This window comes from Canis lupus, chromosome 28 (assembly GCF_003254725.2).
Source record: "Canis lupus dingo isolate Sandy chromosome 28, ASM325472v2, whole genome shotgun sequence".
NCBI classification, from domain to species: domain Eukaryota; kingdom Metazoa; phylum Chordata; class Mammalia; order Carnivora; family Canidae; genus Canis; species Canis lupus.
In genome coordinates, this window is record NC_064270.1 from 10,793,944 (window position 1) to 10,818,797 (window position 24,854).

The following is a 24,854-nucleotide window of genomic DNA, read 5'->3' on the forward strand; positions in this document are numbered from 1 at the left end:
ATGGAGAGAGAAAGGGCTTTGCCTTTCTTCTTTCAGCTGGACAACTCTGCTAACATGGAAGCATCAGGTGCTTCAGAGCCCCCTCCCACACCCCACAGAGCAGTCACCCATTACACTGTGTCCTGGACATGCACACCACACCCTCTGGGACTGCCTGCTACGCACAACTTCAAGGCTCTCCTATGTATTCAGGAAACAGGGCAGGTGGGTATGTGTGGCAGCAGAGTGGGCAGGGGTTAGGGAAAGATGGCTGAGAAGCTATCACCCAAGGCTTTGAACTGAACGCACAGCCCCCCCATCAGATGAAGTACTCACACTCCTGACACCCATGTCTTCATTCAGGTCAGCCATCTCTTCATCTTCCCCTGGAACCAAACGGAAGAAAGATCCGTGAGCATGCAGGGAGCACCTGTTTTCCCAAAGCCCACACAAATTTCATCCTGCCTCCTCCTGGCTCACCAGGCTGACAGAGCTGGCAACTCCAGCTCCAGAAAACCTGTGTCCTTCTGTGGGAGACAAGACCCCGGAACACTGACTAACCCCTTTCCCATCCTAGGCCCCAGGGAGACAGCCCCCCAAGGAAGTGGTGATCCCACTTCTGAGATAAACATAGTTTTTTTTGAGACCTTAAGAAAGCCCTGGGTTTTCTAGGGAGTCAGGTATGCCCCAGCCCCACATACACTCTGCTTTGCTGGGAATAGCCTCGTTCTCCCACTTAAGAATCTGTTTTTGCCCTGTATGTGCTGAATGCTGTGAGGGAATGAGCCAAAGAAGTATGAACCAAGGAAATGCACAGACAACCCAAGTAAAAATAGATAAAATGGACTATTGCAAAATTTTAGAACTTCCGTGTGTCAGGGGACACAACTGACTAAAAAGGCACTCTATAGGATGAATGAGAGAATGTTACCTTCAAACCATACAGGTGATAAAGGGCTGATACGCAGACTGTGTGAAGGCCTCTCACAAGTCAACAACAGAAAACAAACATCTCAATTAAAACAAGCCAAAAGGAATTCTGCCCACATGCTGCCACATGGAGGACCCTTGCACACACCACGGAGTGACATAAGCTGATCACAATCATTCCTGGATTCATTCATTCATGAGGCACCTGGATTCGTACTCAAATTCAAAGTATTAGAGAGATTCTGGGATGGTGATTGTTGTGGGCTGGGGGCGGGCAGTAATAAGGAGTTGTTTAACAAAGAGTTTCAGTCTTGTAGATGAAGAGTTGTGGAGACTGGCTATACGACAATGTGAACGTACTGAATACCAGTCCACAGAACACTCAAAAATGGTTAACATGCTAAATTTTATATTATGTGTACTTTCTCACAATTTTTTTAAAAAAGCTATCAGTTTGAAAGTATGAAACTGACCAGCTAGGGGAGAAGATAAACTCAAGGGAAGTCAATCAACAAGCAAATAAAGGGACGCCCGGGTAGCTCAGTGGTTGAGTCCCTGCCTTTGGCCCAGGGTGTGATCCTGGAGACCAGGGATCGAGTCCCACATTGCGCTCCCTGGATGGAGCCTGCTCCTCTCTCTGCCTCTCTCTGTCTCTGTCTCTCATGAATGAATAAATAAAATCTTTAAGAAAAACAAGCAAATAATGTCACAAGACAATCTGGGACGAAGTGCCCCAGACTTGCCAGAAGGCTGAGGGCCATGGAAAGATCACAGAAAAGCACTTGGGCTGGATCCTAAAGAGCAGGAGGCAGAAGGAGAAGGGAGGAATATTCTCAGCACCAAGGACATATGGGCAAGAAGGGCTCAAGGAGACTAGAAAGTATAAAGAGAGGAGAGGGAACAGCCGCATGACCAGATCAGGAAACAGTGTAGTCACCTTTACACCAAACACAAGACATGGCTGTTCTGGTTACCCACTTCATCTACAACCATGTTTTTTTTTTTTGTTTTTTTGTTTTTGTTTTTGTTTTTGTTTTTTTAAGTAGGTATTGGTATTATGCCCATTTTGGAGTAAGGATATTAAGGCACAGAGAGGTTAGTGATTGTCCCCTGTCACACAGCAGGTAAGCTGAGTGCAGGGAGTGCCATGAGAACACGGGTCAGGAGGCTGCAGTGAGTCAAGAGTCCAGGGATCATGGCAGGAGGAACCCCCAAAAAAGAGGAAGGTGGATAAATTTTAGAAGATTGAGGCTTTCTGATCCAATGGATGACACAGGGGAAGGGGAGCAGGAAATACTCCACGGGACCCGGAGACTTCATGCTGGAGTGGCTCCTGGACTGCAGGAGACAATACAGTCAGGAAAGGGGCAGGCTTTTAGTCTGGGTCTTTCTACCTGTAAATGAACTTCAGGGCCTCAGCTGAGTTTACATTAACAACAACAACAACAAAAAGGAGAAGAGTGAGAACAGGAAAAAAAAAAAAAAGAGGCAACAAAGTGTGTCACACATACTTAAAAGGAAGTACAGTGTTTTGAAAGTTTGGTTTGAATTATATGTATTGTATAATTGGCTGGATTGCAATGGAAAGATTTCTTAATGTGGTCAAAAAAGTTTGAGAAACTCAAAAAGTTTGAGGAAGCTGCCTTAGCTCCAAGCTCCTTGTATGTTTTTACCTGTGCTCCCCCAACAAGTGGTCACTGAATGAATGAGCAAACGAACAATGAGTGAATGAATGAATGAGTGTGACCCTGCTCCAGCCAGAGCTGTTCCTGGAATGGATGGTGGCCCCACCTTTAGCTCCTTCTTCTTCCTCCATCTTGGCCACAGCAGCATCGTCCTCCTCCTCCCGGATGATGAGGCGGCCATCGGCGCTCACCTTGAAGCCGTGGTCCCTCTTCTTGCCCCGGTTGGGCCCAGGCCGTGTGGCTGGCATGGCAGAGTCGGGCAGTGAGGAGGTGGCAGGTCCGTTCTAACCCACCCACAGTCTCACCCTAACCAACAAGCCCAGGTCTGTGCCCGGGACGGGAGCCTGCAGCACAATGATGTGCGCATGTGGTGGTGGGAGGTGCCCGCTGGCCTCTGTGGCAGTCACCCCTAACCCCTGAACAAGGCTGTTCTTGGACTCACATGCCAGCCACTTCTTGCTTACCTAGGACTCGCTGGGCCACCTTAGGGTCCAGGAAGTTGAGAGGCTCATCCTCGCCACCCTCCTTTAGCCACGCCTGGCTCCTCTGTCGAGCTAGCCTCCGGTGCTCCTTGGCCTGGCTCCTTTCTTCCTCATCCTCCTCATCCTCTTCCTCTGAGTCAGCCAAAATCTCCTCAATGCTAAGGACAGAGAAGTCAGAAATCAGGGTGTTCCCAGGAGAGCCACGGGCAGCTGAGCATGACCTGGGCAGGCTGCGGGTTGAGGGAGACTGGGTCCCTAGGACCCTACCCCGGGTCTTACCTGTCACCTTTGCCCTGGGCAGGTTCTTCCTCCTCTTCCTGCTCTTCCTCCTCCATGGCAGCCTGGTTCAGGGCACGGTGCCTCTTGGCTCGGGCCTCGGCTTTCCGAATGTTTACCAGGACTCTGTGGTACTCCTCAGGCAGCAGCCCCTTTACCAGCTCAAACCTGAGGGGCAGCGAGGGGCTGGTGAGGCACACTGGCCACAGAGAGCTACCCAGAAGGAAGAGGATTCAGCTGGGGCTCTTACAGCCACAGGGGACAGACTCAGATCCCCCAGCCCAGCCCCTTCTCTGCAGGCTCTGGAAGCGCCTCAACTCCTCCCTTGCCAGCCCCACTCAGTCCAGCCACCCCACAGACCCGAACTTGCGGATGAACTTGGTGAACAGGTTCCGAAGCTTCAGGCGGAAGTGCCGCCGCATGTCGTCGGAAAGCTTCCCGATGGCTTCCATCTGCCAGGCAGAGCACCGAGGGTTCAGGGGCGCCCTCCACCCTGTCTGCCCTCTCACTGTGCAGACCAGGCACACAGGACCATCAGGCCCAGTGAAGGGGTGAGGGTCACAGCAACCCTGTTCCTGGCCCATCCCTTGGACCAACTGTACTTCCACAACCTGAGTGACACTCCACCTTTTCCCTAAAGCCTCCTTTATGACAATCCACAACTACCCTACCGAGATTGCAGCTTGAGAGTCTTCTCAACACTGTGTGGCATCTCACCTGTATTATGTCACTGACTCCTTAGGAAAACACCATTAGGCAGATCGATCATGACCCCCAGTTTACAGATGAGGAAACTGACGTACAAAGCATTCAGAGGCTGCTACGTGGCCAGGGGCAGCATTCAGCCCTGGACTTTGATTCCATGGCCCATACTGGGCCCCAACACCACCAGGTTTCTCTGGGTTCCACATGTCCCTTCCACCACCCTGTGTTAATCTCAGGCTTGACTATTCTCACACCTTTTTCAGGCCTGGCTGGGACCCAGAAACGGGTAGCAGATCTCACTATCTGTAGTGTCTTCAAACAGGGCTAGGGACATAGGGCTCCATCAATCCTTTGAAAAGCTTTTATAAATTCTCGGAACCCTATGACAGACCACTGCTCTAGCCCTCCTCATCTTTGGTCCCCGGTGAGGCGGCAGGCTTGGAAGGGCAGGGGCAAGCTACCTTGTCCCCCACCTGCCCTTTCCTGCCTTGACACAAGGCCAGATACGAAGAGAGGCAAGGGGGACCTGGAGGTCTGATGTGACCCAACCCAGCTGGAAGGGAAACACTGAGGCAAGTGGATGTAGTGGTGGGACAGACTCAGCCACCGGCATACCCTGTGCTCAGCTGAGGGGCCAGGGAGCCAATACCAGGTGGGTCTTCAGGCCCTTCTGCACCCAGCAGGGGTGTTTGGAGGAGCCTCCTCAAACTCAGAAGGTCAAAATGCAAGAGGGGAAAAAGAGAGCAAGATGAGGGGCCCAGCTGGGGGAGAGCCCTGAGGGTCAGTTCTGAGCTTTGGGTTCTGGTCCTAGGGCTGCTCTCACTAGCAGTGTGACCTGGAGACGTCTCTGGCCTCAGTTTCTCCATCTGTAAAACAAAGGGTGGCCCTGCCTACTGGCCTTTGCCCTACAGAGCCCTTGCTTCTCTGGAGTGGAAAGGGGCAGGTCACAAGAGGCAGCCTGGCACCGTGTACATTCCTCACTCCCACTGGGGAGGCAGGAGTCCTTTCCAAGGCTCCTATATGACCTGTTACACAGGCTAGTGTTCAGATAAACAAATGTTTGGAACTTGCTGGCCTCAAAGTTCACTAGGTCCATGCTGGCAGACCAGAGGCCATGTGGCTGCCCCCTGAGGGGTAGGGGGGCACTTACCACCAGTTGCACATGCTTGGCCAGGTGTACCACATCCATGACAACTACTGCCACCTTGATGAAGCCCAGTGCTGATTTGACCACATCGCGGGTACGGGAAGCCAAGAGCAAGCACACATTCTCCAGCAGCTGCTCTACCGTGCTGGTCCCCATGAGACCTGGGGGTGACCAGAGGGCCACTGTCAGACCCAAGATCCCTGCCAGGTCACATGAGTTGGAACTAATATTTGGGGGACTTCTATGTGCCCAGCACAGTCCTAGTCATTCCCCCAAAGAGTAGAGCCAACCTGTGAGGAAGTACTGTTTTAGAAGTAAGAAACTGAGGTTCTAAGATGTTTATACACTTGCTCAAGGTCTCCCATGGTTGGTAAGATGCAGAACCAGGACTAACCACCCGGGTGTGGGACCTGACCTCCTCTAATCCATTCTGACAGTGGCACGCAGGGCAGCTGCAGGTGGGCAGGAAAGATGACAGGGCAGCAGAGGGGACGGGAGGCAGTCAGACTTGGTTTCAGCTCTTTCTCCTCCCTAAAGGAAGGTGGTAGCTACCTTCTTCTGGAAGTGACCTTGTTCTGACCTTCTGGCCATTTGCCTGCCCTGAGGGTTGCAGTTCCCTAGGTTTCAAGGAAGAAGCATTTACCTTTAAACTCAAACAGGAGATGGGTCAAGGCCAGGATGCTGCAGCTGACCATAGTCACAGCACCCACAAGGCCAGGGTAGATCAGGATGAGATAGCGTTGCAGGGCCTCTGGGAGGGTGAGACAAGGACAGTCACACACACTAGGGCACAACCACTCTGCATGCTGCACCTGGGGGCCCCCCAGGGAAGGGGATTCTGGCCAGAGAGGAGTAGCCTGCCCCAACTCGAGAGTCAGGCAGCTCTCCCCACCTTTTTGCTTTGGCCAGTGGTTTGGAGGGGTGTCTCCCCAAGGCCTGTGAGCAGACCATCTACCCCAGCCCCATGTCACCCACACCTCACCTTCTTGGTTTGGGCCAAACCGAAGGAAAGCATGGCCCATCTCCACCAGCAGGGCAAACGCGTTCTTCCGAGCACCCACCGACACCTCCTTGGTACACAGGATCACCTGCCCAGACAACCCCTTGAACTGTGCTCGAGCTGGCCACCATGGGAATGGTTGGTGGCCTGAGGCAAAAGAGGGTAGGGAGGAGCACCTGCGCTCCCAGGCAGAGAATTGAGGAGCCCCTAACCCCCATACTGCTCTCCCCTGATCCTTCCAGGTCCTCAGAAGCCACACTCCAAGGGAACCCCTTAAAACACACATATACCCCCCCCCAACACCCCTCACCTCTGGGACGAGGGCAGTGATGAACTCCTCATGCTCAGCTGAGAGCTTCTTCACAATATGTATAAGGCACTTCAAACGGGGCTGCAGGGCAATGGGGGAACGGCAGTTAGGACCTGTGCCCCTGAAGTTCCCTGTCTCTATGGCAGTCCTCTCCTTGTGTTGCCCATCCTCCTATGGGCAGAGCATGGCTGCCTTGGAGGCCTCACCCTCTTGGCAGGTGAGGAGGTGCTCCGCAATGAGTCTAGCAGGGTCTTCTTCAGGTCATCCAGGTGGCTCTGCACGAAGCGGGCCCCAGGGCCCTGGGGGCTGGCACACACCTCCTCAAGTACTCGGTAGGCCTTCTTCTGTACTCCATGGGCCTTGCTCTGGGAGGGGGGATGGTGAGGAAGAGGGCCCCAGGGTCCTCCATCCATCCTTGCCCCCTCACACACGCCACTGTCCGAGAGCAGTCACAGAACAGCCACTGTAACTGTGACCTACATGGGAGGGGTCAGGACTAGAGCCTGCCTCTGGAGTTCAAGAGGCCTGAGAGGGCCGGAGGAGCATGGACAGTGAAAGGCTAACTCGGTGCCAGGCAGGGGGTGCTGCAGGGAGGGAAGCCACCACAGCCTCCACTCCACACTGCACTCACAGGCCTCAAAGAACGTTCATCCAGCAGCGCGAACCTGGGCCCCCGGCACACATCAAGGCCCATGTGCCCACTCACCTTTCTAGGTAGAGCACTATCCTCTCCCCCCGCTTCTTTCCCTAACTCCTCACCATTGCAAACGAGCTCTGTGACTCCCTCAGGACAACTCTCCTGAGGTTAGGTTGCCCTTCCCTGGACTTCTGTGTCCTCCTCAATGGTCCAGAGAAGACAGATCCCACCTTTCCAAGAAGCCCCCTACCCCCAGGTGTGGTCACACGGGACTCCAGCCCACATGGCTCACCTCTAGGTAGGGCCGGATGGTGGAGTACAGCTTGCTAATGGCAGCTTCATCTGCGTGAGGAGCCAAGGCCACAACCAGGTCCAAGACAGACAGTCTGCTCAGGGCAAGAGAGCAAGGACAGGCTTAGGGGGCCTGGAGGGGGCATAGACCATCAGTACCTCAGATCTACTGGGTACGGAGGTGGGAGAAGTGCAGTGAGGACATGGGGCCCTGAAGGAGCCTGTGAACAACCACAGGGTGCTTATACCGAATCTAGCTCCCATAAGGTACCAGGTGGGGTTCCAGGCACTTTATGTGTTTTAAAGCCTTTGGTCCTCACAACAAACCTGTTGCAGGTCTATTATCACGCCCATTTTCACAGATAAGGACACAAAGGACATGGAATAGATAAGTAACTTGTCCAAAGTCACATAGCTTGTAACTAGGGGAGCTGGGATTTGAATTGGGGCAGTGTCACCAGGGCCCTCATCCTTCCTAGCAGGCTATAATGCCTCTCCCAGGAAGGAGGAGCCAGTCAGCCTTCAGAGTAGAGCTGGGACGTTCGACATCTCAAGACTTTCCTATAATTCCAGAGAGAACCCACAGGGCTTCTGCTCAACACACCCTCTGGTTCCCTGGGCTGCCCCAACTCAAGTGGGGCATTTTACCTGGTAAAGTCAGAGCCAGCAGAGTCCAGCACCTTCTCACTGGCTTTTTCCAGAAAGCTGTTCACCAACTGGCAGCACCAAGAGGATGAAAAGGAGACAGTTGGTGAAGAAAGAAACATGGAGCAGGAGCAGATCACAGAACTGCACTGCCCCACCCCACTGTCTTTAGAAGCCTCGACCCAGTCGGCGCTGGTATGTGCTGCCCTGTCCCCCAGATGGCAGAGCCCAAGTGAGCCCTGGCCGGTGCGGCCTTTCCAACACACCCAACCCACAGTCACTGACCCAAGAGTGTTCCTCCCGCCAGCTCACCTGAGGGTCTGTAATGGTCAGGTAAGTTTTGACAGTTTCCAGCACAGCCCGGCGAGGGGCTGGGGTGTCCTCGGCTGCAACAGGCTGCCCATATAGGTTGAAGAGGATTGGCAGAAAGTTCTTGGCAAAACGGCTCACCTCCATGCGGTCAGCCTCTGGCAGGAAGACCAAAGTTGGCATAAAAGGGGCAGGAGTCAACCCCACCTCAACAGTTGCTAGGGCTATGGCCCAGAGGCATCCTTTTGGAGGACACGTGACAGGCCCTGGAACCCATGGATTTAGGGCTTCTTGGGGACACTCTATGCTCCTCCATGGCTCTGTCCCGAGGGTCAGCCAAGAGCCAGCCACACGACAAAGTCCTTAATGCTGACCAGACGACACCCAGCAGCTGTCAGCACGGTGGGAGTAAAGAGAGGAAACGGGGCAACTTTTAGTGTCCTACTGACTCCTTGGGTCCCCAGCAGAAGCCCCAGGTCCTTGCACAAGATTAGCTGTGGCTCAGGCAGTGAGGTACAGCAGGCCAGAAGACCTGGGCCACTGCAACCATCCCCCTCCTAGCCCTTGACCCCAGAGCCCACACATACCTGCCTCACAGCCCTTGGTGATGAGGGTGCGCAAGGCTTGGCACACAGTGACTCTCAGGTCTGGACGCTCACTGATGGCCGTGCCCAGTGTCCGTGCCAGCCCTTTGAAGGAGGTGGCTACATCCGTGGGCCTCGTGCAGAATCCAGGCAGGAGGGTCCAGATCTGGGGAGAGGGATGGGAAAGGAGAGTGATGCCTAGCAACTCAGGCCCCTGCACCACCCAACCCACATCCCCCCAACTGATCCCTTACCTGCCACTGGAGCGTATCATAGATCTTGGATTCCACTGTCCTGCCCGCCTGGGCCAGATCCATTGCTGCAGTGTGACACAAGGATACAGTGGGGCCCTGGGCACCCTATGGGCCAGCAGGCCTCATTTTTACCAAAACCAAAAGCCCAATAATGCGGACAGGACTTTGGGTGATTCTTCCCTCCCCACAAACGGAAACATAATACTTGTTCATCCTAAAAAATGTAAAACACCTACATAAAACGGGAAGTAGATGTCTCCTCATAATCTTCCTCCCCCAGGGATACCCACCATCTCTTCTAACTTCTTTACACTTCTTTACATACACACTTTAAAAAGCACAAACAGAACTGTACTATACATATATCATTCTGAAACCTGGTTTTATTTGACAATAAGGTTTCTAAGTGGTAGGCTACATGATATGCATGGTACGTGACCACTGCATTTAATGCTTGCATGGCAATTATTGTTCTGATTTTACTGATGAGGAGCAGATCCAGAGGAGTTGAATCAACTTGCTCGAAGTCACCCAAATGTGGTGTGGCTCAGCTGAGATCTGAATCCAATCTGTTCAATTCACCATCTACTAAACATGCCCATTCCCACAGGTTTCCCTTTCTTCAGAGACCACACCACGGCCCCCAGTGGGGCTTTATCATAACTAAGTTTACCAGAACTCTACTGAGAAACACATACATTGTATCAGGTTTTTATTAGGCACAGCTCTGCATACTTATAAATTGGTGTGTATTTGTCTAACTACCACCCCAGTAGGAGAGGAGGCCATTGTTTGCCTGCCACAGGGCAGGGTCCTGTAAAGGGGATATGCTTGGCTGTGTCTCTAAGCAAAGGGAGGGACAGCCCCCCTGAGGAAGGCACTTGAGCACTAACTGGCCACCTGCTTGGCAGAGGGACACTAGCCAATGTCCTAGGGCTGGGGGTGCTGGACAACGAGCCCTTCCTGATCCCTTCCAGCCAAAGCTCCAGGACTAAGGTGAGGCCCATACCTTTGCTCTTCAGGGTGGTAGCCAGGGGTAAGAAATAAGTGGTGAAGAAACCAAGTCGCGTTTCCCGGACGTGGTCCCGGATGACAGGCAGCAGCCAGCTCCGTGGGAAATCCAGATTCTCCCTGGGAGGAGGGAGGGAAAGCCCAGTGAGAGGGTAGCACATCCAGCAGCACATCACCTGCTAAGCCGAGGAACAGCTCAAGCCTTGCTGTGGCCTCTCCCACTGATTCCCATGTGACACAGAGACTTCACCCCAAAGAGTGAACACCTTGCTGAGAAGGACAAGCTGGCTGACTCCCCTGGGGCTTGTAAAGAAGCCAGCCAGGATCACACTTACTCGGAGCCATCGATTTCCAAAGGCACAGCCTCTAAAACCACCTCAGGACCCATGCTGGCCACCGCAGCCCCCACCGCCTGGTCCAGAGCTGCCGTGTGAGGGAAATGGGGGGAGAGGCGCAGGTCACACAGAGACTGGAGGCACTGGAGCAAAAAGACAAGAGATTACACCAAAGTGTGCTGACAGAGTTAGCACCCACCCCTGAGTCTGGGCCAAAGTCTCTAAGAGGATGAGGTCAGGAGCATCGGCCCAGGTTACGATCTAGGTCAAAGGTCACAAAACAATAACTAAACTTAACCTAGTGAGAAGTCTGACCTCTCCCCCACCACCCAACAATTTTTAAAATTCTGTATGTTAGTAACATGCAAAAACAAGATTTCATATACAAATACAGATTTCCAGTTTATCTTGAGAAATGAGAAACTCTGGCAAAGGCAAATGACAGACTCATGTGTGACAATTAGCAATTTAGCAAACGCTGAGGAGTGGTTGCCCCTCAAGATAGAGCTGTGGCCTCTGGCCCACTACCCCCCAGGACTCCCAGGGCCTCACTTGTAGAAAGCCAAGTTTGTCAATCTAACCTATTAGAGGCCAGGCTTCTTGGGCCTGTTGTCAGGGCAGTTCCTTTCTTCCAACCAGCAGTGGTAGGAGTCAGTGAAAGCCCCATGAGGCTAGGAGCTGCTGCTGTGGGGTCTGGGGCCTGCTTCCCCAGCCAGGGAGGATCCCAAGGGGATCTCTGATTCTTAGATGATTTACTCTGGGTTGCAGTAACCTCTCTGGAACGTAAGGCTGCTTAAAACATTATAATCCCTTATTACGGTGGAGAATTTATAGAATTAAAAAGAAAAAGATGGCAGGTGATGATGAGTCGGTCCCCCTGGTTCCCCATTCAAAGCCATCTGCTGCAGCCAAGACTAGTGAGCAGGTACTGGCAGGGGGGCCAGGGGAGGTCCCACCCCTCTTTTTGTTTCTCCCATGTTGGCTCAAGACACCATCCTGGAGACACAGTACTGGACACCTGCTGTGGGTGCTACTGGGGGTATAATGTGGAGTAAAGTGCAGAGGTAACAAGACACGTGACCTCTCTGGGAGCCCACAGTCCAACAGCCCAATCACCACCTCCTGCCCTGGCCCCAGCAGTTCCCTAGCTCACCTTCTTCATCACAGGATGGGCCTGCTTCCCACATGCCTGGAAGAAGACACCCAGCAGCTGCAACACAGAGCCCCACGCTGCGTGGAACTTGTACGTCAGGCCTTCCTCCACCGCCCTGCCAAGGGAACAGCAGTCAGGGCCAGGTTCATGCTCACCCGGGCATGACTGGCACCAGGAGGTTGGTGCCAACAGACCAACAGTTGGCTGGTAAAGATGGAGCCCCAGGAAAGGCCAATGGGGAGAACTAGCATTTATGAAATAGCCACTGTGTTCAGTTTCATTTATGTAATCCTGCTGCTTAAAGAAAACTCTGTGAGGTACATCCTTTGTTCCATCTTTAGATGGGGAAACTGAGGCTCTACGAGATCAAATAACCTGCCATGGTCACTCTGCTAGTGGCCATACTGGGCCTCCAAAGCCCATGCTCAGTCATGGTCTTGTGTTTTCCCAGTGTGATCCAAGATGGGATGCCAGGGTAGGTGGTCTGGGCAGAGTGGGGAGAGTGGCGCCAGGCTGGCTGTACCTCTCAGCTTAGCCTTCTGGAGATTTTAGGCAAGAATGGTTGATGGGGGTTAATGTGCAGAAATGGGTAAGCTAGAGGCGAGGGTGGCTCTATTTCTGAGTTTTCCTGAAACTTCATCACAGATGTATCCAAGGGCAACAGGCACAGCACCCAAAGTACCACACCTCAGAGCTGAGCACACACCCAGGAGAGACACCAAGGCTCCTAGTTTTTTTCCCGGGCCCACACCAGTGTCTACAGTGCTCCATGGCTCCTCACTGCCTGCAGGGACAGCCAGGTCTGTGAATGGCTCCTCTTAGGGACATAAATGGCAGCACGGCACATGAATAAGAGTGGACTCTGCCATCAGGCTGCCACTCCCTAGATGAGTGACCTCAGCTCGCCCAGCTATAAACTGGGGGTCAGTCAGTACCTATCTCCTTGAACCACAAGGACTACCAGTGGTTTTTATTCACTTCAGTACTTAAATACGTGCCAGATACAGTTCTGAGAACTTCACGTACACTCCCTCATTTAATTCTCACCTCCATCAGTAACCTTGGACAGATGAGGACCCTGACGTATCTAGGCATGGAGGACGCAGAGGAACTTGCCCCAGGTGACTGGCCCAGAGTCCGTACTCCTGAGTACCACACTATGGCACCTGCAACGTGGCCAGTGCTCAAATCAATAGCAGCTGCTCTGGCGCTGAGCACATGCCCACAGTAAGTGACAAGTAGAACACTTTTCATTACAAGGAACTTTCTAGAAGGCACACCATATTCCCTAACATGGATGCTATGTTCTCACCTGAACATCTTGGCGATATACTGGGCAGGGCCAGAGGCTGATGAGGTCACAGAGCCAATGCTGGCCATGTGGGGAGCAACACATTCCTTCAAGATCTCCTGCAAGAGAAGAAGCCACAGATGTCTGGGCCTACAGCAGCCTCCCAGCACCACCCAGCCCTCCTAGGTGACTGCTTTTGCACACCTCTAGGAAGCCTATTCCACTCTGAGATCTCCTCCCCAGGATGCAGCTGGAGGTCTAGGGCGAACTTCAGGAGACAAGGTAGCCAGTACAACTCTACACTCTCTGCTTCCCCCCCCTAAAGCTGGGGCTGGGGCTGCGGTACCTGAAGGCTCTGAGTGGCAGCTGTCACCACCTGCGAGTGTGGGGAGAGGAGGCAGGTGGTTGCAGTTCCAAAAAAGCGAGGAAGGTGGCCTAGCCCCAGGTCCCGCTGCAATCTGTTGAGACAAAAGGCTTCTGTGGGGCCTGGCTCTGGGCCACAGGGACCCACATAGAACCAGGTCCAATGACAGTCATTGATCTGCAGGGTTCTACAGGGCCCTCCTAGTGGGCAATTTTAAAAAGTGCTATAATTCAAGGAATAGCCACACGTGGTAAAAAATCCAAATAGGTCTTCAGAGTACAAAATAAAGAGTATGCTCTCTTTATCACACCTTTCTCCCAGATTGACCTTCAGATGGACTTCCCAGAGGAAAATCAAGGTTAAATGTCTCAAATACTCTTCCCAAAGTTGTCATACATATACAAACACAGAAAACAGTAATGTATGCTAACATCTATGTAACACTTCTCATACACCAAGCACCGACATAACAGGCATTTGTTCATTTACACCTCGTAAAAACCAAGATTAACTCCTACTACCATTCCCATTGTAGAAGTGAGGAACCCATGGCACAGAAAAGTCGAGCATGCTGCCCGAGACCACACCATAAGGAGGAGGGAGGGGTCATTCATACCCTGGTAGTCCTGCTCCAGAGCACACAGAGAATCACACCATCCATACCCTTCTCAATACATCTTGGAGGTCTTTCTGTGTCAGCATGCACCTCTCTACTTTAGTAACTCACTGTACATTGACCAGTCCTCTCCCCAAGCACATTTACATTTTTGTTGGTCTCTAAGTTTTTTTGCTATTACCTATATAGCATTACAACAAACAGCCTGGGATGTATATCATGGCACAAATGTGGGAGGCCTGCTGGTAGGATTAGTCCCGAGAAGCAGAGGGGGAACTTGAGTGGCTCAGTCAGCTGAGTATCTGACTTGGGCTCAGAACACGATCTCAGGGTCCTGAGACCGAGCCCTGCATCAGGCTTCCTGCTCCGCAGGGAGTCTGCTTCTCCCTCTCCCTCTGCCCTTCCCCTGGCAAATAAGTAAAAAAAAATTTTTTTTTAAGATTTTACCTATTTATTCATAAGAGTTAGAGAGAGGCAGAGACATAGGCAGAAGGAGAAGCAGGCTCCTGCTTCTGCAGGGAGCCCGATGCAGGACTCGATCCTTAGACTCCAGGATCACGCCCTGGGCGGAAGGCAGATGCTTAACCACTGAGCCACCCAGGTGTCCCAAATAAAATCTTTAAAAAATATCTTGAGAAGTAGAGAATGAGGCTATTTTGCCATTTTCTGGCCTCTCCAGGTAAAAGTTGGACGGTGCAGGGAAAAGGATGAGGGCCTGGTGGACCTGGGCTAGAGACCCTCCTTTGCTCCTTAGCAGAGGCATGACTAGCTACCTCACGGTGCTTCTGTTTCTGGTTCATGAAAAAGGCTAGGACCTTCCTCCCGGGGCGGCTGTGATGCGTGAGATGAATGATAATGGAAAGCACCCAGCACAGAGCCTGAGAGCGAGGGCTAATAGGAGCCCTTCAGCAGAAGAGAGGGAAGACACAGCATGGTGGGGCTCCAGGGTCCTGAGACACCCCCACTCCAGGCAAAACACAGGTCACCGGTGGATACACTTATTTTCTTCTCAGCCTTTTTCTGGAAAAGTAGAATCATCAAGTGGCTACTATTTAAGTGGCCAAGCTCAATGTGAGTTTTATGATAGACACAGGGCCGAAACTGGGGTTTACGGGACTGTGAAGCCCAGAGGAGGGGACTGTTAACCCAGGTGGGGAGAGGACTGAAACCACAAAGTGGATGTGATCTGAGGAAACCAATTGCACAGGGTTCAGTCAGGAGGTGACAATAATCAGGATGGAACTGGCACCCCACCCTCAGGGCCCCAGCATGGTGCACTGAGCCCCCCCCTTGTGGCTCCTTAGAGCTCACTGGTAACTGCTCTGGCAGGAAAGCAGCAGCCCCAGCAGACACAGGCCACGCTACCCTGCCCCGTGCCTCATACCGCAAGAGCTGGCCTATAGCATGCCTGACAAGGAGATACCACCATCCCTCTCCAGCTTCTGGCTCACATCCCTCCCATCCATGCCACAGAGCAGGTCGGCTGGCTGGAGGCCCTGGGACACCCCTCTGCCACACCTACCTGACCAGGTTGATGTGGGCTTTCTCCATGACCTTAAGCCAGGCCAGCAGGGGTTGTAAGTCATTCTCGCTGGGAATATAGTCATATAAGGCCTAGAGGTGGGACAGGGAATATGCAGGTGACTGAGCAAGTGTGTCTGGAGCGGCCTAATGACAATGACCCCTTCTCATCCCCAGACACCAGCATGTCCCACTGACAGGCCTGCATATGTGGCCCCGAAACTCACAGGCCCCATTGCCTTCCCAGCTCCTGCCTTTCCCTAATCCATGAAACCCTTCCAATTCTGCTCCTCTGGGGTTAAAGTCTCTAGAAGCAGTTGAGTAAAACTTGGGTCTCACAACCTTTTGGATATCACAAAAGCCACAGAGTCTTTTCCTGGAAAAATGTACACGGGCACACATATGCATATTTTGCAAACAATGTGGGGAATGTTTATGTCCCCTTTCCTCAAATCCATCCAGGGACCCCTAAATTTGAGAGTCTCTGCTCAAGTTATGAGTTATATCATGAGACCACACTGAAATAGTTTATTAAGTTAACTAAGTGTAGAGTCAGAGCCCCCATCTCCTGTGAACACTGATGTGGCTTTGGTGGCCGGTCTCCTAGCAGCCTACTTCCTGTCTGCTTGTCTATTATAGCCTCTTCCACTGGGCCAGTCCCATCAGCCCACTCAACCTCACTCTGTAGAAAAGTAACAGGCCCCCTGCACTGCCACACCCCTTTACCATCAGGCCTTACCGTGATGATTTGGGCGTTGAGCTCTGCCGACAGGGTGCCCAGGGTAGGCTTGGCGTGGAAGAGGCTGTGGAAGGCCTGCATGGCACAGGCTGTCACCAACTGGAGAGGACATGGAGGCTTAGTGGGGGACCGCAAAGCCCACGGCTGCCCTGGACATCTCAACCTCCCAACTCTAGCCAGTGGGCTGGGGAGAGACCCAGGCCCCTGACCTCAAGCATGCTCCCCACACCTGGACATTCAGAAGACTGTCACTTACGAAGGCTTGGCAGCTACTGAAACATTTTTAAATGATTTAAATAAAGATAACAGAGAAACATGAACAAAACATTTGTAACAGAATGGGCTAAAAAAGCAGGCTATTAAGTGGTATGCAGGCTATAATTATGGCTGTATTTTCACACGTTTTTATCTATGTTTGTTTATTAAAAAAAAAAAAGTCTGAAAGGATACACAGCCTAATTGTTCTGAATGGGTTTTTTTTCTTTTAAACAACAATCTTATTATTTATATAGTAGATACTTTAAAGTATGCATGTGAACAAACACTACAAGATATATATAAAGATTAATAGAATTGAGCTAGCATGACAGAAATGCAGGAGATCATTTTATGTATTAAAACTGTTATACCAATTTGTTAGTAAATAAGAAAAAAAAAAAAAAAAAGACCCACAACTGTGGCTGAAACAGAGCTCGAGCAGGGAAGAGGACTGGTACCTTAACAGCCCTGCCATGGCTCCCCACTCCACAGAACTGATCCCTGAAGCCAACTCCCAAAGGGATCAGGACTCTGAAGACAGCCTGGTCTATCCAACACCAAGGACAGCTGAAGTCCTTGGTGGTAAGCAAGAGTAGGGCTGGAGTGGGGAGACCCCAGGTCCTGCTCTGGCCTGCCTAAGCAAGTTCCCAAGCACCAGCATTTTGGCCCTGACGTCTGCAGTTCACCCCCAACCCTGGCATGCTCCTCTGGCTTCCTGGCTGAGCTCACCACGTGGCTCAAGGTCATGACCCTGAGGAGAGTCTCGCTGCAGCTCTTCACCAGGCTTTCCGGGAAGCAGGGCAGCAGGTCCTTTAGCAGTGTCAGCATGTGCAACACAGTGGTGGCCTCCCTGGAGCCTGGAAGACAAGAAGGAGCTGAGCCTCTGGCCCACCCTCTGCACTGTGCCCTGTCCTCCCAGGCTGGCCTCTGTCCCCACCCGCCTTGCCGTTGACCTGGTTCCCCACCTCCAGACTTCTCAATCTCCTGGATGCAGAACTTGGCAGTGGAAATGGCAGCAGGATGATGGGCAGGGACTTTTTCACCAAACATGAACTCACTGCCCTTGAGGACTGAGCACACTCCATGCTGGGCAGCCTTCCGGATCTGAGGGGCAAGGAAAGGGGGGCCAGGGCTGGGTCAGCATACACCCTGCAGCACTGATGGCATGCCTCCTCCATGGCTGATGCTGTACCCAGGCCTGCTTGTATGCACATTCCTGAGCTGAGCAGTAAGACAAACCTCAGCTCTGACCCCTGCTTTCCTGCTAACTCACCAAATGGCCTTGAGTAAGCCAATCACTTCATCTTTGAGCTGCAATGTCCTCATCTTTATTACAGGGATTCAGTCAGTCACCGAGCAATACTAAGTGTGACCAAGCCAGGCACAGTTCTCGGGGCTGGCAGTCTGGCAGTGACCAGAGTAAACAACTCACACTCTTCTTGGGAGACAGAAAACAAACATACACCAGAAGGTAAAAGTACAATACAGACAATATAGCAAGGGTTGGTGCTTTTTACACAGTGGCCAGCAAAGTGTCACTCCAGTGAAGTGACATTTCAGCAGAGACCTGAAGAGAGTGAGGGAAAGGCCTCATGAGTACACAGGGAAGGAGGTATGAGCCTACCTGAGGAAGCATGCTGAACACACTGAACGATCGAGGGCTGTTATTTCTATGTGCTATTACATGCTCCCTGCCCTAAATTCCTGGAGGAAATAGGGTGGCTGACCAGCATTTGCTGAGCACCTGCTGTAAGCCAGGAACAGCGCCAGCCTGGCCTGTGAGTGACACTGGAGTCGCCCTACACCATTGTGGCAAGGTTGGTATTACTATTCTTATTTTCCAGCTACGAGACCAAGGCTTAAAGAGCTCATGTAACTTGCCCAAGGTCACAGCGTGAATGGTGGATCCAGTATCCAACTAGGGTCTTCGAGCCTCCAAAGCCCCACTCTGCCCCTTCCTGCCACTGTAGTTAAATTTGTCACTGACCAATGAGGCAGGAGACTCAGGAGGGCGTGACAGTGAAGACCCCTTCTACAGGATAAGGAGCTGCCTCTCATCTTCTAGGACTAAGCAAATAAGGCTTCAGAGGCAAAAAGCAGCAGCTCAGAGCAACCTCCCTGATCCTACTCAGACAGATTGGCCCCAGCCCACTTACTAGAATAGCGCCCCCCCTCCCATACTCTGGGGGCCCAGCAGCCTCACCTTGGGCTTAGGGTGCACAGTGAAGCTCAGGAGCCCATGGTACACCTGCAGGGTCACGGGATAGCTCCAGGCCTCCAGGTCCTGCTTCCGCAGAAGGGTGGCCAGGCAGGAGAGGATCTGTAAGACAGAGTCTCTCAGCTTCGCTGGCTTCAACCAGGTGGAAAAAGAGCCCAGGTTCTCTCCAATTCCAGAAAATCGTCCAGGGATCCGTGTGAGGTCCACATGGTGCCTATACCTCTCCCAGAGAATATCCAGGCTTTGGCCAAATCTTCGGGGCTCTGGAAGATGGTGAAGGGGAAACAGACACAGACACTAACCCATCGGACGGCAGAGGTAGAGCCACTGCTGGTCTGCGCCGACATGATGTCCATGAATGCTCTGGATGTATCGGAAAACTTCCTAATAAGCACAGGGCTGGGCACGCTGTTCGGGGAGAGAAGAGCCGGTCAGAGGCCCTAGGGGCCTCCTAGAGCAGCAGGTGCTGACCCAGGCCTGGTCTGAACAAGGAAGCTAGACACAGGGAGGCAGTGCTGGCCCAGCACTCAGCGAGTGAGCAGGAGACAGGACAGGAACCCACCTTTTCCAATGCCACATCAGTGTGCTTTCCAGGGACCTGAGCTTGGTGCCTCTTCCCTTCACCACGGCCATTCTCCATTATCCACGAGATGGGGCCTCACTAGCTTGCCTCAATCCTCTCCCTACCCTCCCCCCTCACAGCTACAAGCTGCCAGGTATCCTGGTGGCCACACCCTAGTGCCCCCTTCCTGCCCCACTCACGGCAGCATGGCCGCCTGATTCCCAGGCACCGACACTCACATTCTGTGACAATATCCCAAGCCACCCTGGGAGCCTCATGGTGAAGAACGCCAGTTTATACTTAATAATTCCCTGAGCCTATTCCTCCTGCTGCCATTCCCTTCTCCCCCAAAAGACTTGGGGTTCAGACCAAAGGTAGGACTCACCGCTTCAGGACAAGGTTCAGCAGGTACGCAACAGCAGCCAGAGACTCAGGGGACTCCACGGCCTCCACTGTTGTCATCTGAGGGCCAGAGCACAGGGTGTGAATGGAAGTGTATAAGCTGGGCAGATGGGGGGCTGAAGCCACCATGTCCCCAGCAGGAGGACCAAGAACTCTGGTGTCAAAGGTCAGATCCTGGCTCTGCCACTGTGACTTTGGGCGAGCAACTAAATCTTTCTGTGATTCAGCTTCCTCATTTTTTTTAAAGATTTTTTAAAATTTTTATTTATTTGGGGGTGGGGGGAGCAGAGCACAGCAAGGAGGAGAGAAAGGAGAAACAGACTCCCCAGTGAGCAAGGAGCCCAACGTGGGGCTCCATCCCAAGACCCTGCGATCAGGACCTCAGCTGAAGGCAGATGCTTAACCGACTAAGCCACCCAGGCATCCTGCTTCCTCATTTGTAAAATAGAATAAATTGTTGAAAGGTTTCATCAAATTCATACACAGCAATCACAACACTGCCTGGCACATAATAAAAACCATGTATCATTATCTAACTTATTTCATTATTCTAGAGGAGTTGGAAGGCTTTTTCTCTAAGGGGTCAGATAATAAATATTTTAGGATTTGCAGGCCATATATGGTCTCTGTTGCATATTCTTTTGTGTGTGTTTGAATAATCCTTTAAGGATATAAAAACCATTTTTAGTTCTCAAGCTGTAAAAAACAACAGGCCATGGATCAAATTATTTCCATGGGCCATAGTGGGCCAACCCATTCCAGAGTAGTGGTTCTCAAACTTTTACACCCTTAGAATTTCTTGAAGATTCCCCAAAGAGGCTTTATTTACATAGGTGATATCTACTGATGCTTACCACATTAAAAATTAAAACTGAGAAAGTTTTAAAATACAAGTATATGCAAGCACAATTAGCTACTGAAATAATGTCATCAGATAGGAGGTAACTTCTGGAAAACTCCATAGTACACTCATTAAAGGATGAGAGTGAAAAGGCAAATGATGTTCTAGTATGTTATAAAAATAATTCTGATAGCCCACTAATCCCAGTAAAGGGTCTTAGGACCCCCTCCTCTCCCTACCTGCCCCTGGTCACACTTTGCCTATCTTTTTCTAGAGGATCCTCTAGGCCTAACTCAGCTCCATGGATCAGGGAAGAAAAAACAACAGTAACAAACCAGAGTAGTGGATTTTTGTTCTATAAGGATACTGTAACAAATACCACCAGCCTTTCCAAGCCACCACCTGAGAATGAGTAAAGTGCTCTTTTTTTCTTTTTTACTAATCTCTTTGCCCAACATGGGGCTTGAACTCACAACCCCAAGATATCAAGAATTGTATGCTCTCCTGACTGAGCCAGCCAGGAAGCATTTCCACTTATTCAAGGATGTCCTGCTCTACATCCTCATACCAGAGACACCCATCTTCTCTCTACAGCTGTTCTGGACACCCACTTTCAAGTCACACCTACTTACCAATGCAGCAAAGTACTCAGTCTCTGTCTCCTTTCCTCCCTGGGAGCGAATCACCTCAGTGACAGCAGCCAGAACAGCACAGATCTGCATGTAAGGGAGAAGGCATCTATGACATCTATTTTAGATTGAATCCTGTCCCTGGGCTAGCCTCTTATCCTTATTCCTTCACAAATTATTCTCCTGACAAAGCCTAGAGATAGGCAAGATGAATTGCATTCATACACACAATTGCATGCATACACACCATAAGGCCTAGCAAAATGTTTGCCAAAATTCCACCTCTAGGACTCTCTTATAGGAATATCTGCACAAAATTGCAAACATTTAGGTAACAAATGCGTTCACTGCAGTAACAAGCTGGAACAAGGCAGCCATCAACAAAGGGTCAATAAAGTATTATTACTACATAATAAGTAATGATTGAATCAAATACTACAGGACTATTGAAAAGAATGAGGAACAATGCTATATTACTTTAGAACTACTGTTCAGTGGGGGAAAAGTACAGAACACTGCATATAAAATATTATCTGTAAAGCTAAACAAAAAAATCTAGAATAGTAATGTTCCTAAGAGGCTAATGAGCACTTGGAACATGGCTAGTGTGACTGAAGAACTGAATCTTTAATTTATAAATTTTATTTTTTTATTTTTATTATTTTTTTAAATTTAAAAATGAAGAAAAAAAAATTTAAAAATGAATACCTGAGGGGCATCTGTGTGGCTCAGTTGGTTAAACTTCTCCCTCTCCTGCCCCTCCCCTCCCTTCACCTGCGTGCATTTGCACACACGCTCTCTCTCAAATAGAATCGTTAAAAGAAAGTAAAAATAAAGATTTTATTTATTTATTTGAGAGAGAGAGAGACAGTGAGACAGTGAGCAAGCAGAGGAAGAAGAAGGGGCAGAGAGAGAAACAAGCTCCTAAGGTGAGATGTGATCCCAGGACCTAGGATCATGACCTGAGCCTGAGGCAAAGGCTTAACCCACTGAGCCACCCAAGCACCCCTAAACAAAATCTTTTTTTTTTTTTTTTAAATGAATACTTGATCTAGTTATTGGAAAACATAGGTTTGTTTGTTTTTTAAGATTTATTTATTTGAGAGAGAGAGAGCGCGAGAGCGCACGCATCTTTTACGTGCACATGAGTGGTGGGGAGCAGCAGAGGGAGGAGGAGAGAGAAAACCCCAAGCAGACTCCCCACCAAATGCAGAGCTGGACTTGGGGCTCAATCCCACTACCCTGAGATCATGACCTGAATCAAAATCAAGAGTCGGATGCTTAAATGACTGAGCCAACCAGGCACCTCGAAAACATAGATTTAAAACAATTTACAGGACCACCTGGGTGGCTCAGTGGTTGACCTGCCTTTGGCTCAGGTCGTGATCCCGGTCCTGGGATAGAGTCCCCCATCGGGCTCCTTGCTGGAGCCTACTTCTCTCTCCGCCTGTGTCTCTGCCTCTCTCTCTCTGTGTCTCTCATGAATAAATAAAATCTTTTAAAAAAATAATAAAATAAAATAAAAAACAATTTAGATGTATGAATCTAGTTTTGTGACTATAAGTTTTATGAAACACAGATTTAGAACAACTTGAAAATATGAACCTACTTTTGCAATTGTAAATTTTATGACCAAATCAAATACTTTCAAAGAAGAGTTAGCATCCAAATAGCGGTGTAAAGGTAACACGCATTCCAGATTTTGAAGACATAATATGATTAAAAACAATGCAAATCATCTCATTTTAGGGATCCCTGGGTGGCACAGCGGTTTAGCGCTTGCCTTTGGCCTAGGGCGCGTTCCTGGAGACCCGGGATCGAATCCCACATCGGGCTCCCGGTGCATGGAGCCTGCTTCTCCCTCTGCCTGTGTCTCTCCCTCTCTCTCTGTCTGTCATGAATAAATAAATAAAATCTTAAAAAAAAATCCTAGATGCGGGATCCCTGGGTGGCGCAGCGGTTTAGCGCCTGCCTTTGGCCCAGGGCGCGATCCTGGAGACCCGGGATCGAATCCCACATCGGGCTCCCGGTGCATGGAGCCTGCTTCTCCCTCTGCCTATGTCTCTGCCTCTCTCTCTCTCTCTCTCTCTGTGACTATCATAGATAAATAAAAATTTTTGAAAATCTCATTTTATATTGATTGTAGGTTGGAATAACAATATTTAGATATAGTAAGTTTAGGGTAGTCTGGGTGGCTCAGAGGTTTAGAGCCTCCTTCGGTCCAGGGTGTGATCCTGGAGACCCAGGATCAAGTCCCACTTCAGGCTTCCTGCATGGAGACTGCTTCTCCCTCTGCCTGTGTCTCTGCCTCTCTCTCTCTGGGTGACTATCATAAATAAATTAAAAAGAAAAAAGATATAGTAAGTTTATTATTAAGATTAATTTCATTTGCTTTTTACTTTTTTAAAATATGGCTACTAAACTTCACAATTCCTTATGTGGCTTGCACCATGTGCTAGACAGTGCTGGGCTAGGTAGACACGATGATCCATCAACAGTAACTGCCACAAAGGAGTTAAGTTGGGAGACCAACTTTCATATTTTATTCTACTCATGTCACTTTGGTACCATTTATAATTTTGACATTTTTCATGTAAACAATGAATATAAATTGTATAATTAGGAAGTATTAACTAAAAAATACAAATAAAATCTGGTTCTTGTTAGATAAAACATCTATCTGTTGTTATTCAGCACTAATTTACTCAACAAATGTTTCTTGAAAATATTCTTTTTGGGCAGCCCTGGTGGCTCAGCGGTTTAGCGCAGCCTTCAGCCCAGGGCCTGATCCTGGAGACCCGGGATCGAGTTCCATGTCGGGCTCCCTGCATGGAGCCTGTTTCTCCCTCTGCCTGTGTCCCTGCCTCTGCCTCTCGCTCTCTCTCTCTCTATCTCTCTGTGTGTCTCTCATGAATAAGTAAATAAAATATTTTAAAAAAAGAAAATATTATTTGTAAAAAGTCCTGCATTATCTACATTTAATGAGATAAATATTTGTTAAGTATTTGTAACCCGAAGGCTTTTTTACGTGAGTAAGGGAGATGTCATTAGAAAAAAAGCAGAAAGTGGAACCTGCCCTAGGAGAGCTAGCAAGTAGGAAAACAAGTGGCAGGAGAGATGACACATCATCCAAAAATACTAGCTGACCAGGGCAGCAGTGAGCCAGCATTGGAAGAAAACAGAAAGCCGGAGTTTGGCTCCTCCTCACTATCCCAAGTCCTCTTGATCCTCCCCCTACCTCCTTGTGGGCAGCCGAGTTGGACTCCCAGAAGCGTTGCACTTTGCTGAAGGTGACATTTGTGCAGTCGGAGAGGCCGCTCAGGAAGGTGCCGCTGGACTTCTCCGTGAGAGCGGGGGCCACCTCTTCTTCCATGGCCGTCTCCGGGGCTTGGCTTTTGCCCAGACGCAAGGACCCTGACTGCAGCTCATTATGCAACTTCACCGCATCAACTGTCAGGTCACTTTTTCCTGAAAACAGGAGGCACAGGTGAGGCCCTCGCTTCTACCCCAACTTCCTTTTGGCCAGGATCCACCCGTAGGACAGACACTAGTCACGTACAGGCCCCCAACCTGAGAGGCGGAATTCTGAACCTGGCCTGCCTCATCAGCCCACTATAAGCCTAGAACTCAGCAAACGCATACAGGGCACCCTCCGGGTCAAAGTGTGTGCTTCCGTGTCC

At 50.5% G+C, this 24,854-nt stretch overlaps 1 protein-coding gene across 3 annotated transcripts in view; it reads right to left on the bottom strand.

Moving 5' to 3' along the window:
• Positions 1-24,854, bottom strand: part of RRP12 (ribosomal RNA processing 12 homolog) — a 47,656-nt gene that overhangs the window by 4,169 nt on the left and 18,633 nt on the right. For 2 of the 3 annotated variants that reach the window (XM_025466780.3, XM_025466779.3), the window contains exons 3-31: positions 24,413-24,642; positions 21,178-21,261; positions 19,688-19,764; positions 19,043-19,148; positions 18,726-18,842; positions 17,488-17,626; positions 17,252-17,379; positions 16,265-16,363; positions 15,527-15,618; positions 13,371-13,482; positions 13,046-13,143; positions 11,734-11,848; positions 10,581-10,723; positions 10,244-10,365; positions 9,235-9,299; positions 8,984-9,146; positions 8,400-8,554; positions 8,091-8,158; positions 7,444-7,537; positions 6,721-6,879; positions 6,515-6,595; positions 6,187-6,292; positions 5,848-5,955; positions 5,208-5,365; positions 3,713-3,804; positions 3,356-3,520; positions 3,059-3,234; positions 2,701-2,835; positions 316-365 (exon numbers count right to left, since the gene is read on the bottom strand). In XM_025466780.3, the coding sequence (XP_025322565.1) occupies positions 316-365; positions 2,701-2,835; positions 3,059-3,234; positions 3,356-3,520; positions 3,713-3,804; positions 5,208-5,365; positions 5,848-5,955; positions 6,187-6,292; positions 6,515-6,595; positions 6,721-6,879; positions 7,444-7,537; positions 8,091-8,158; positions 8,400-8,554; positions 8,984-9,146; positions 9,235-9,299; positions 10,244-10,365; positions 10,581-10,723; positions 11,734-11,848; positions 13,046-13,143; positions 13,371-13,482; positions 15,527-15,618; positions 16,265-16,363; positions 17,252-17,379; positions 17,488-17,626; positions 18,726-18,842; positions 19,043-19,148; positions 19,688-19,764; positions 21,178-21,261; positions 24,413-24,642 (3,437 nt within the window). The remainder of the gene's footprint in view (positions 1-315; positions 366-2,700; positions 2,836-3,058; positions 3,235-3,355; positions 3,521-3,712; positions 3,805-5,207; positions 5,366-5,847; positions 5,956-6,186; positions 6,293-6,514; positions 6,596-6,720; positions 6,880-7,443; positions 7,538-8,090; positions 8,159-8,399; positions 8,555-8,983; positions 9,147-9,234; positions 9,300-10,243; positions 10,366-10,580; positions 10,724-11,733; positions 11,849-13,045; positions 13,144-13,370; positions 13,483-15,526; positions 15,619-16,264; positions 16,364-17,251; positions 17,380-17,487; positions 17,627-18,725; positions 18,843-19,042; positions 19,149-19,687; positions 19,765-21,177; positions 21,262-24,412; positions 24,643-24,854) is intronic. The other variant, XM_049103493.1, reaches the window with a different exon arrangement.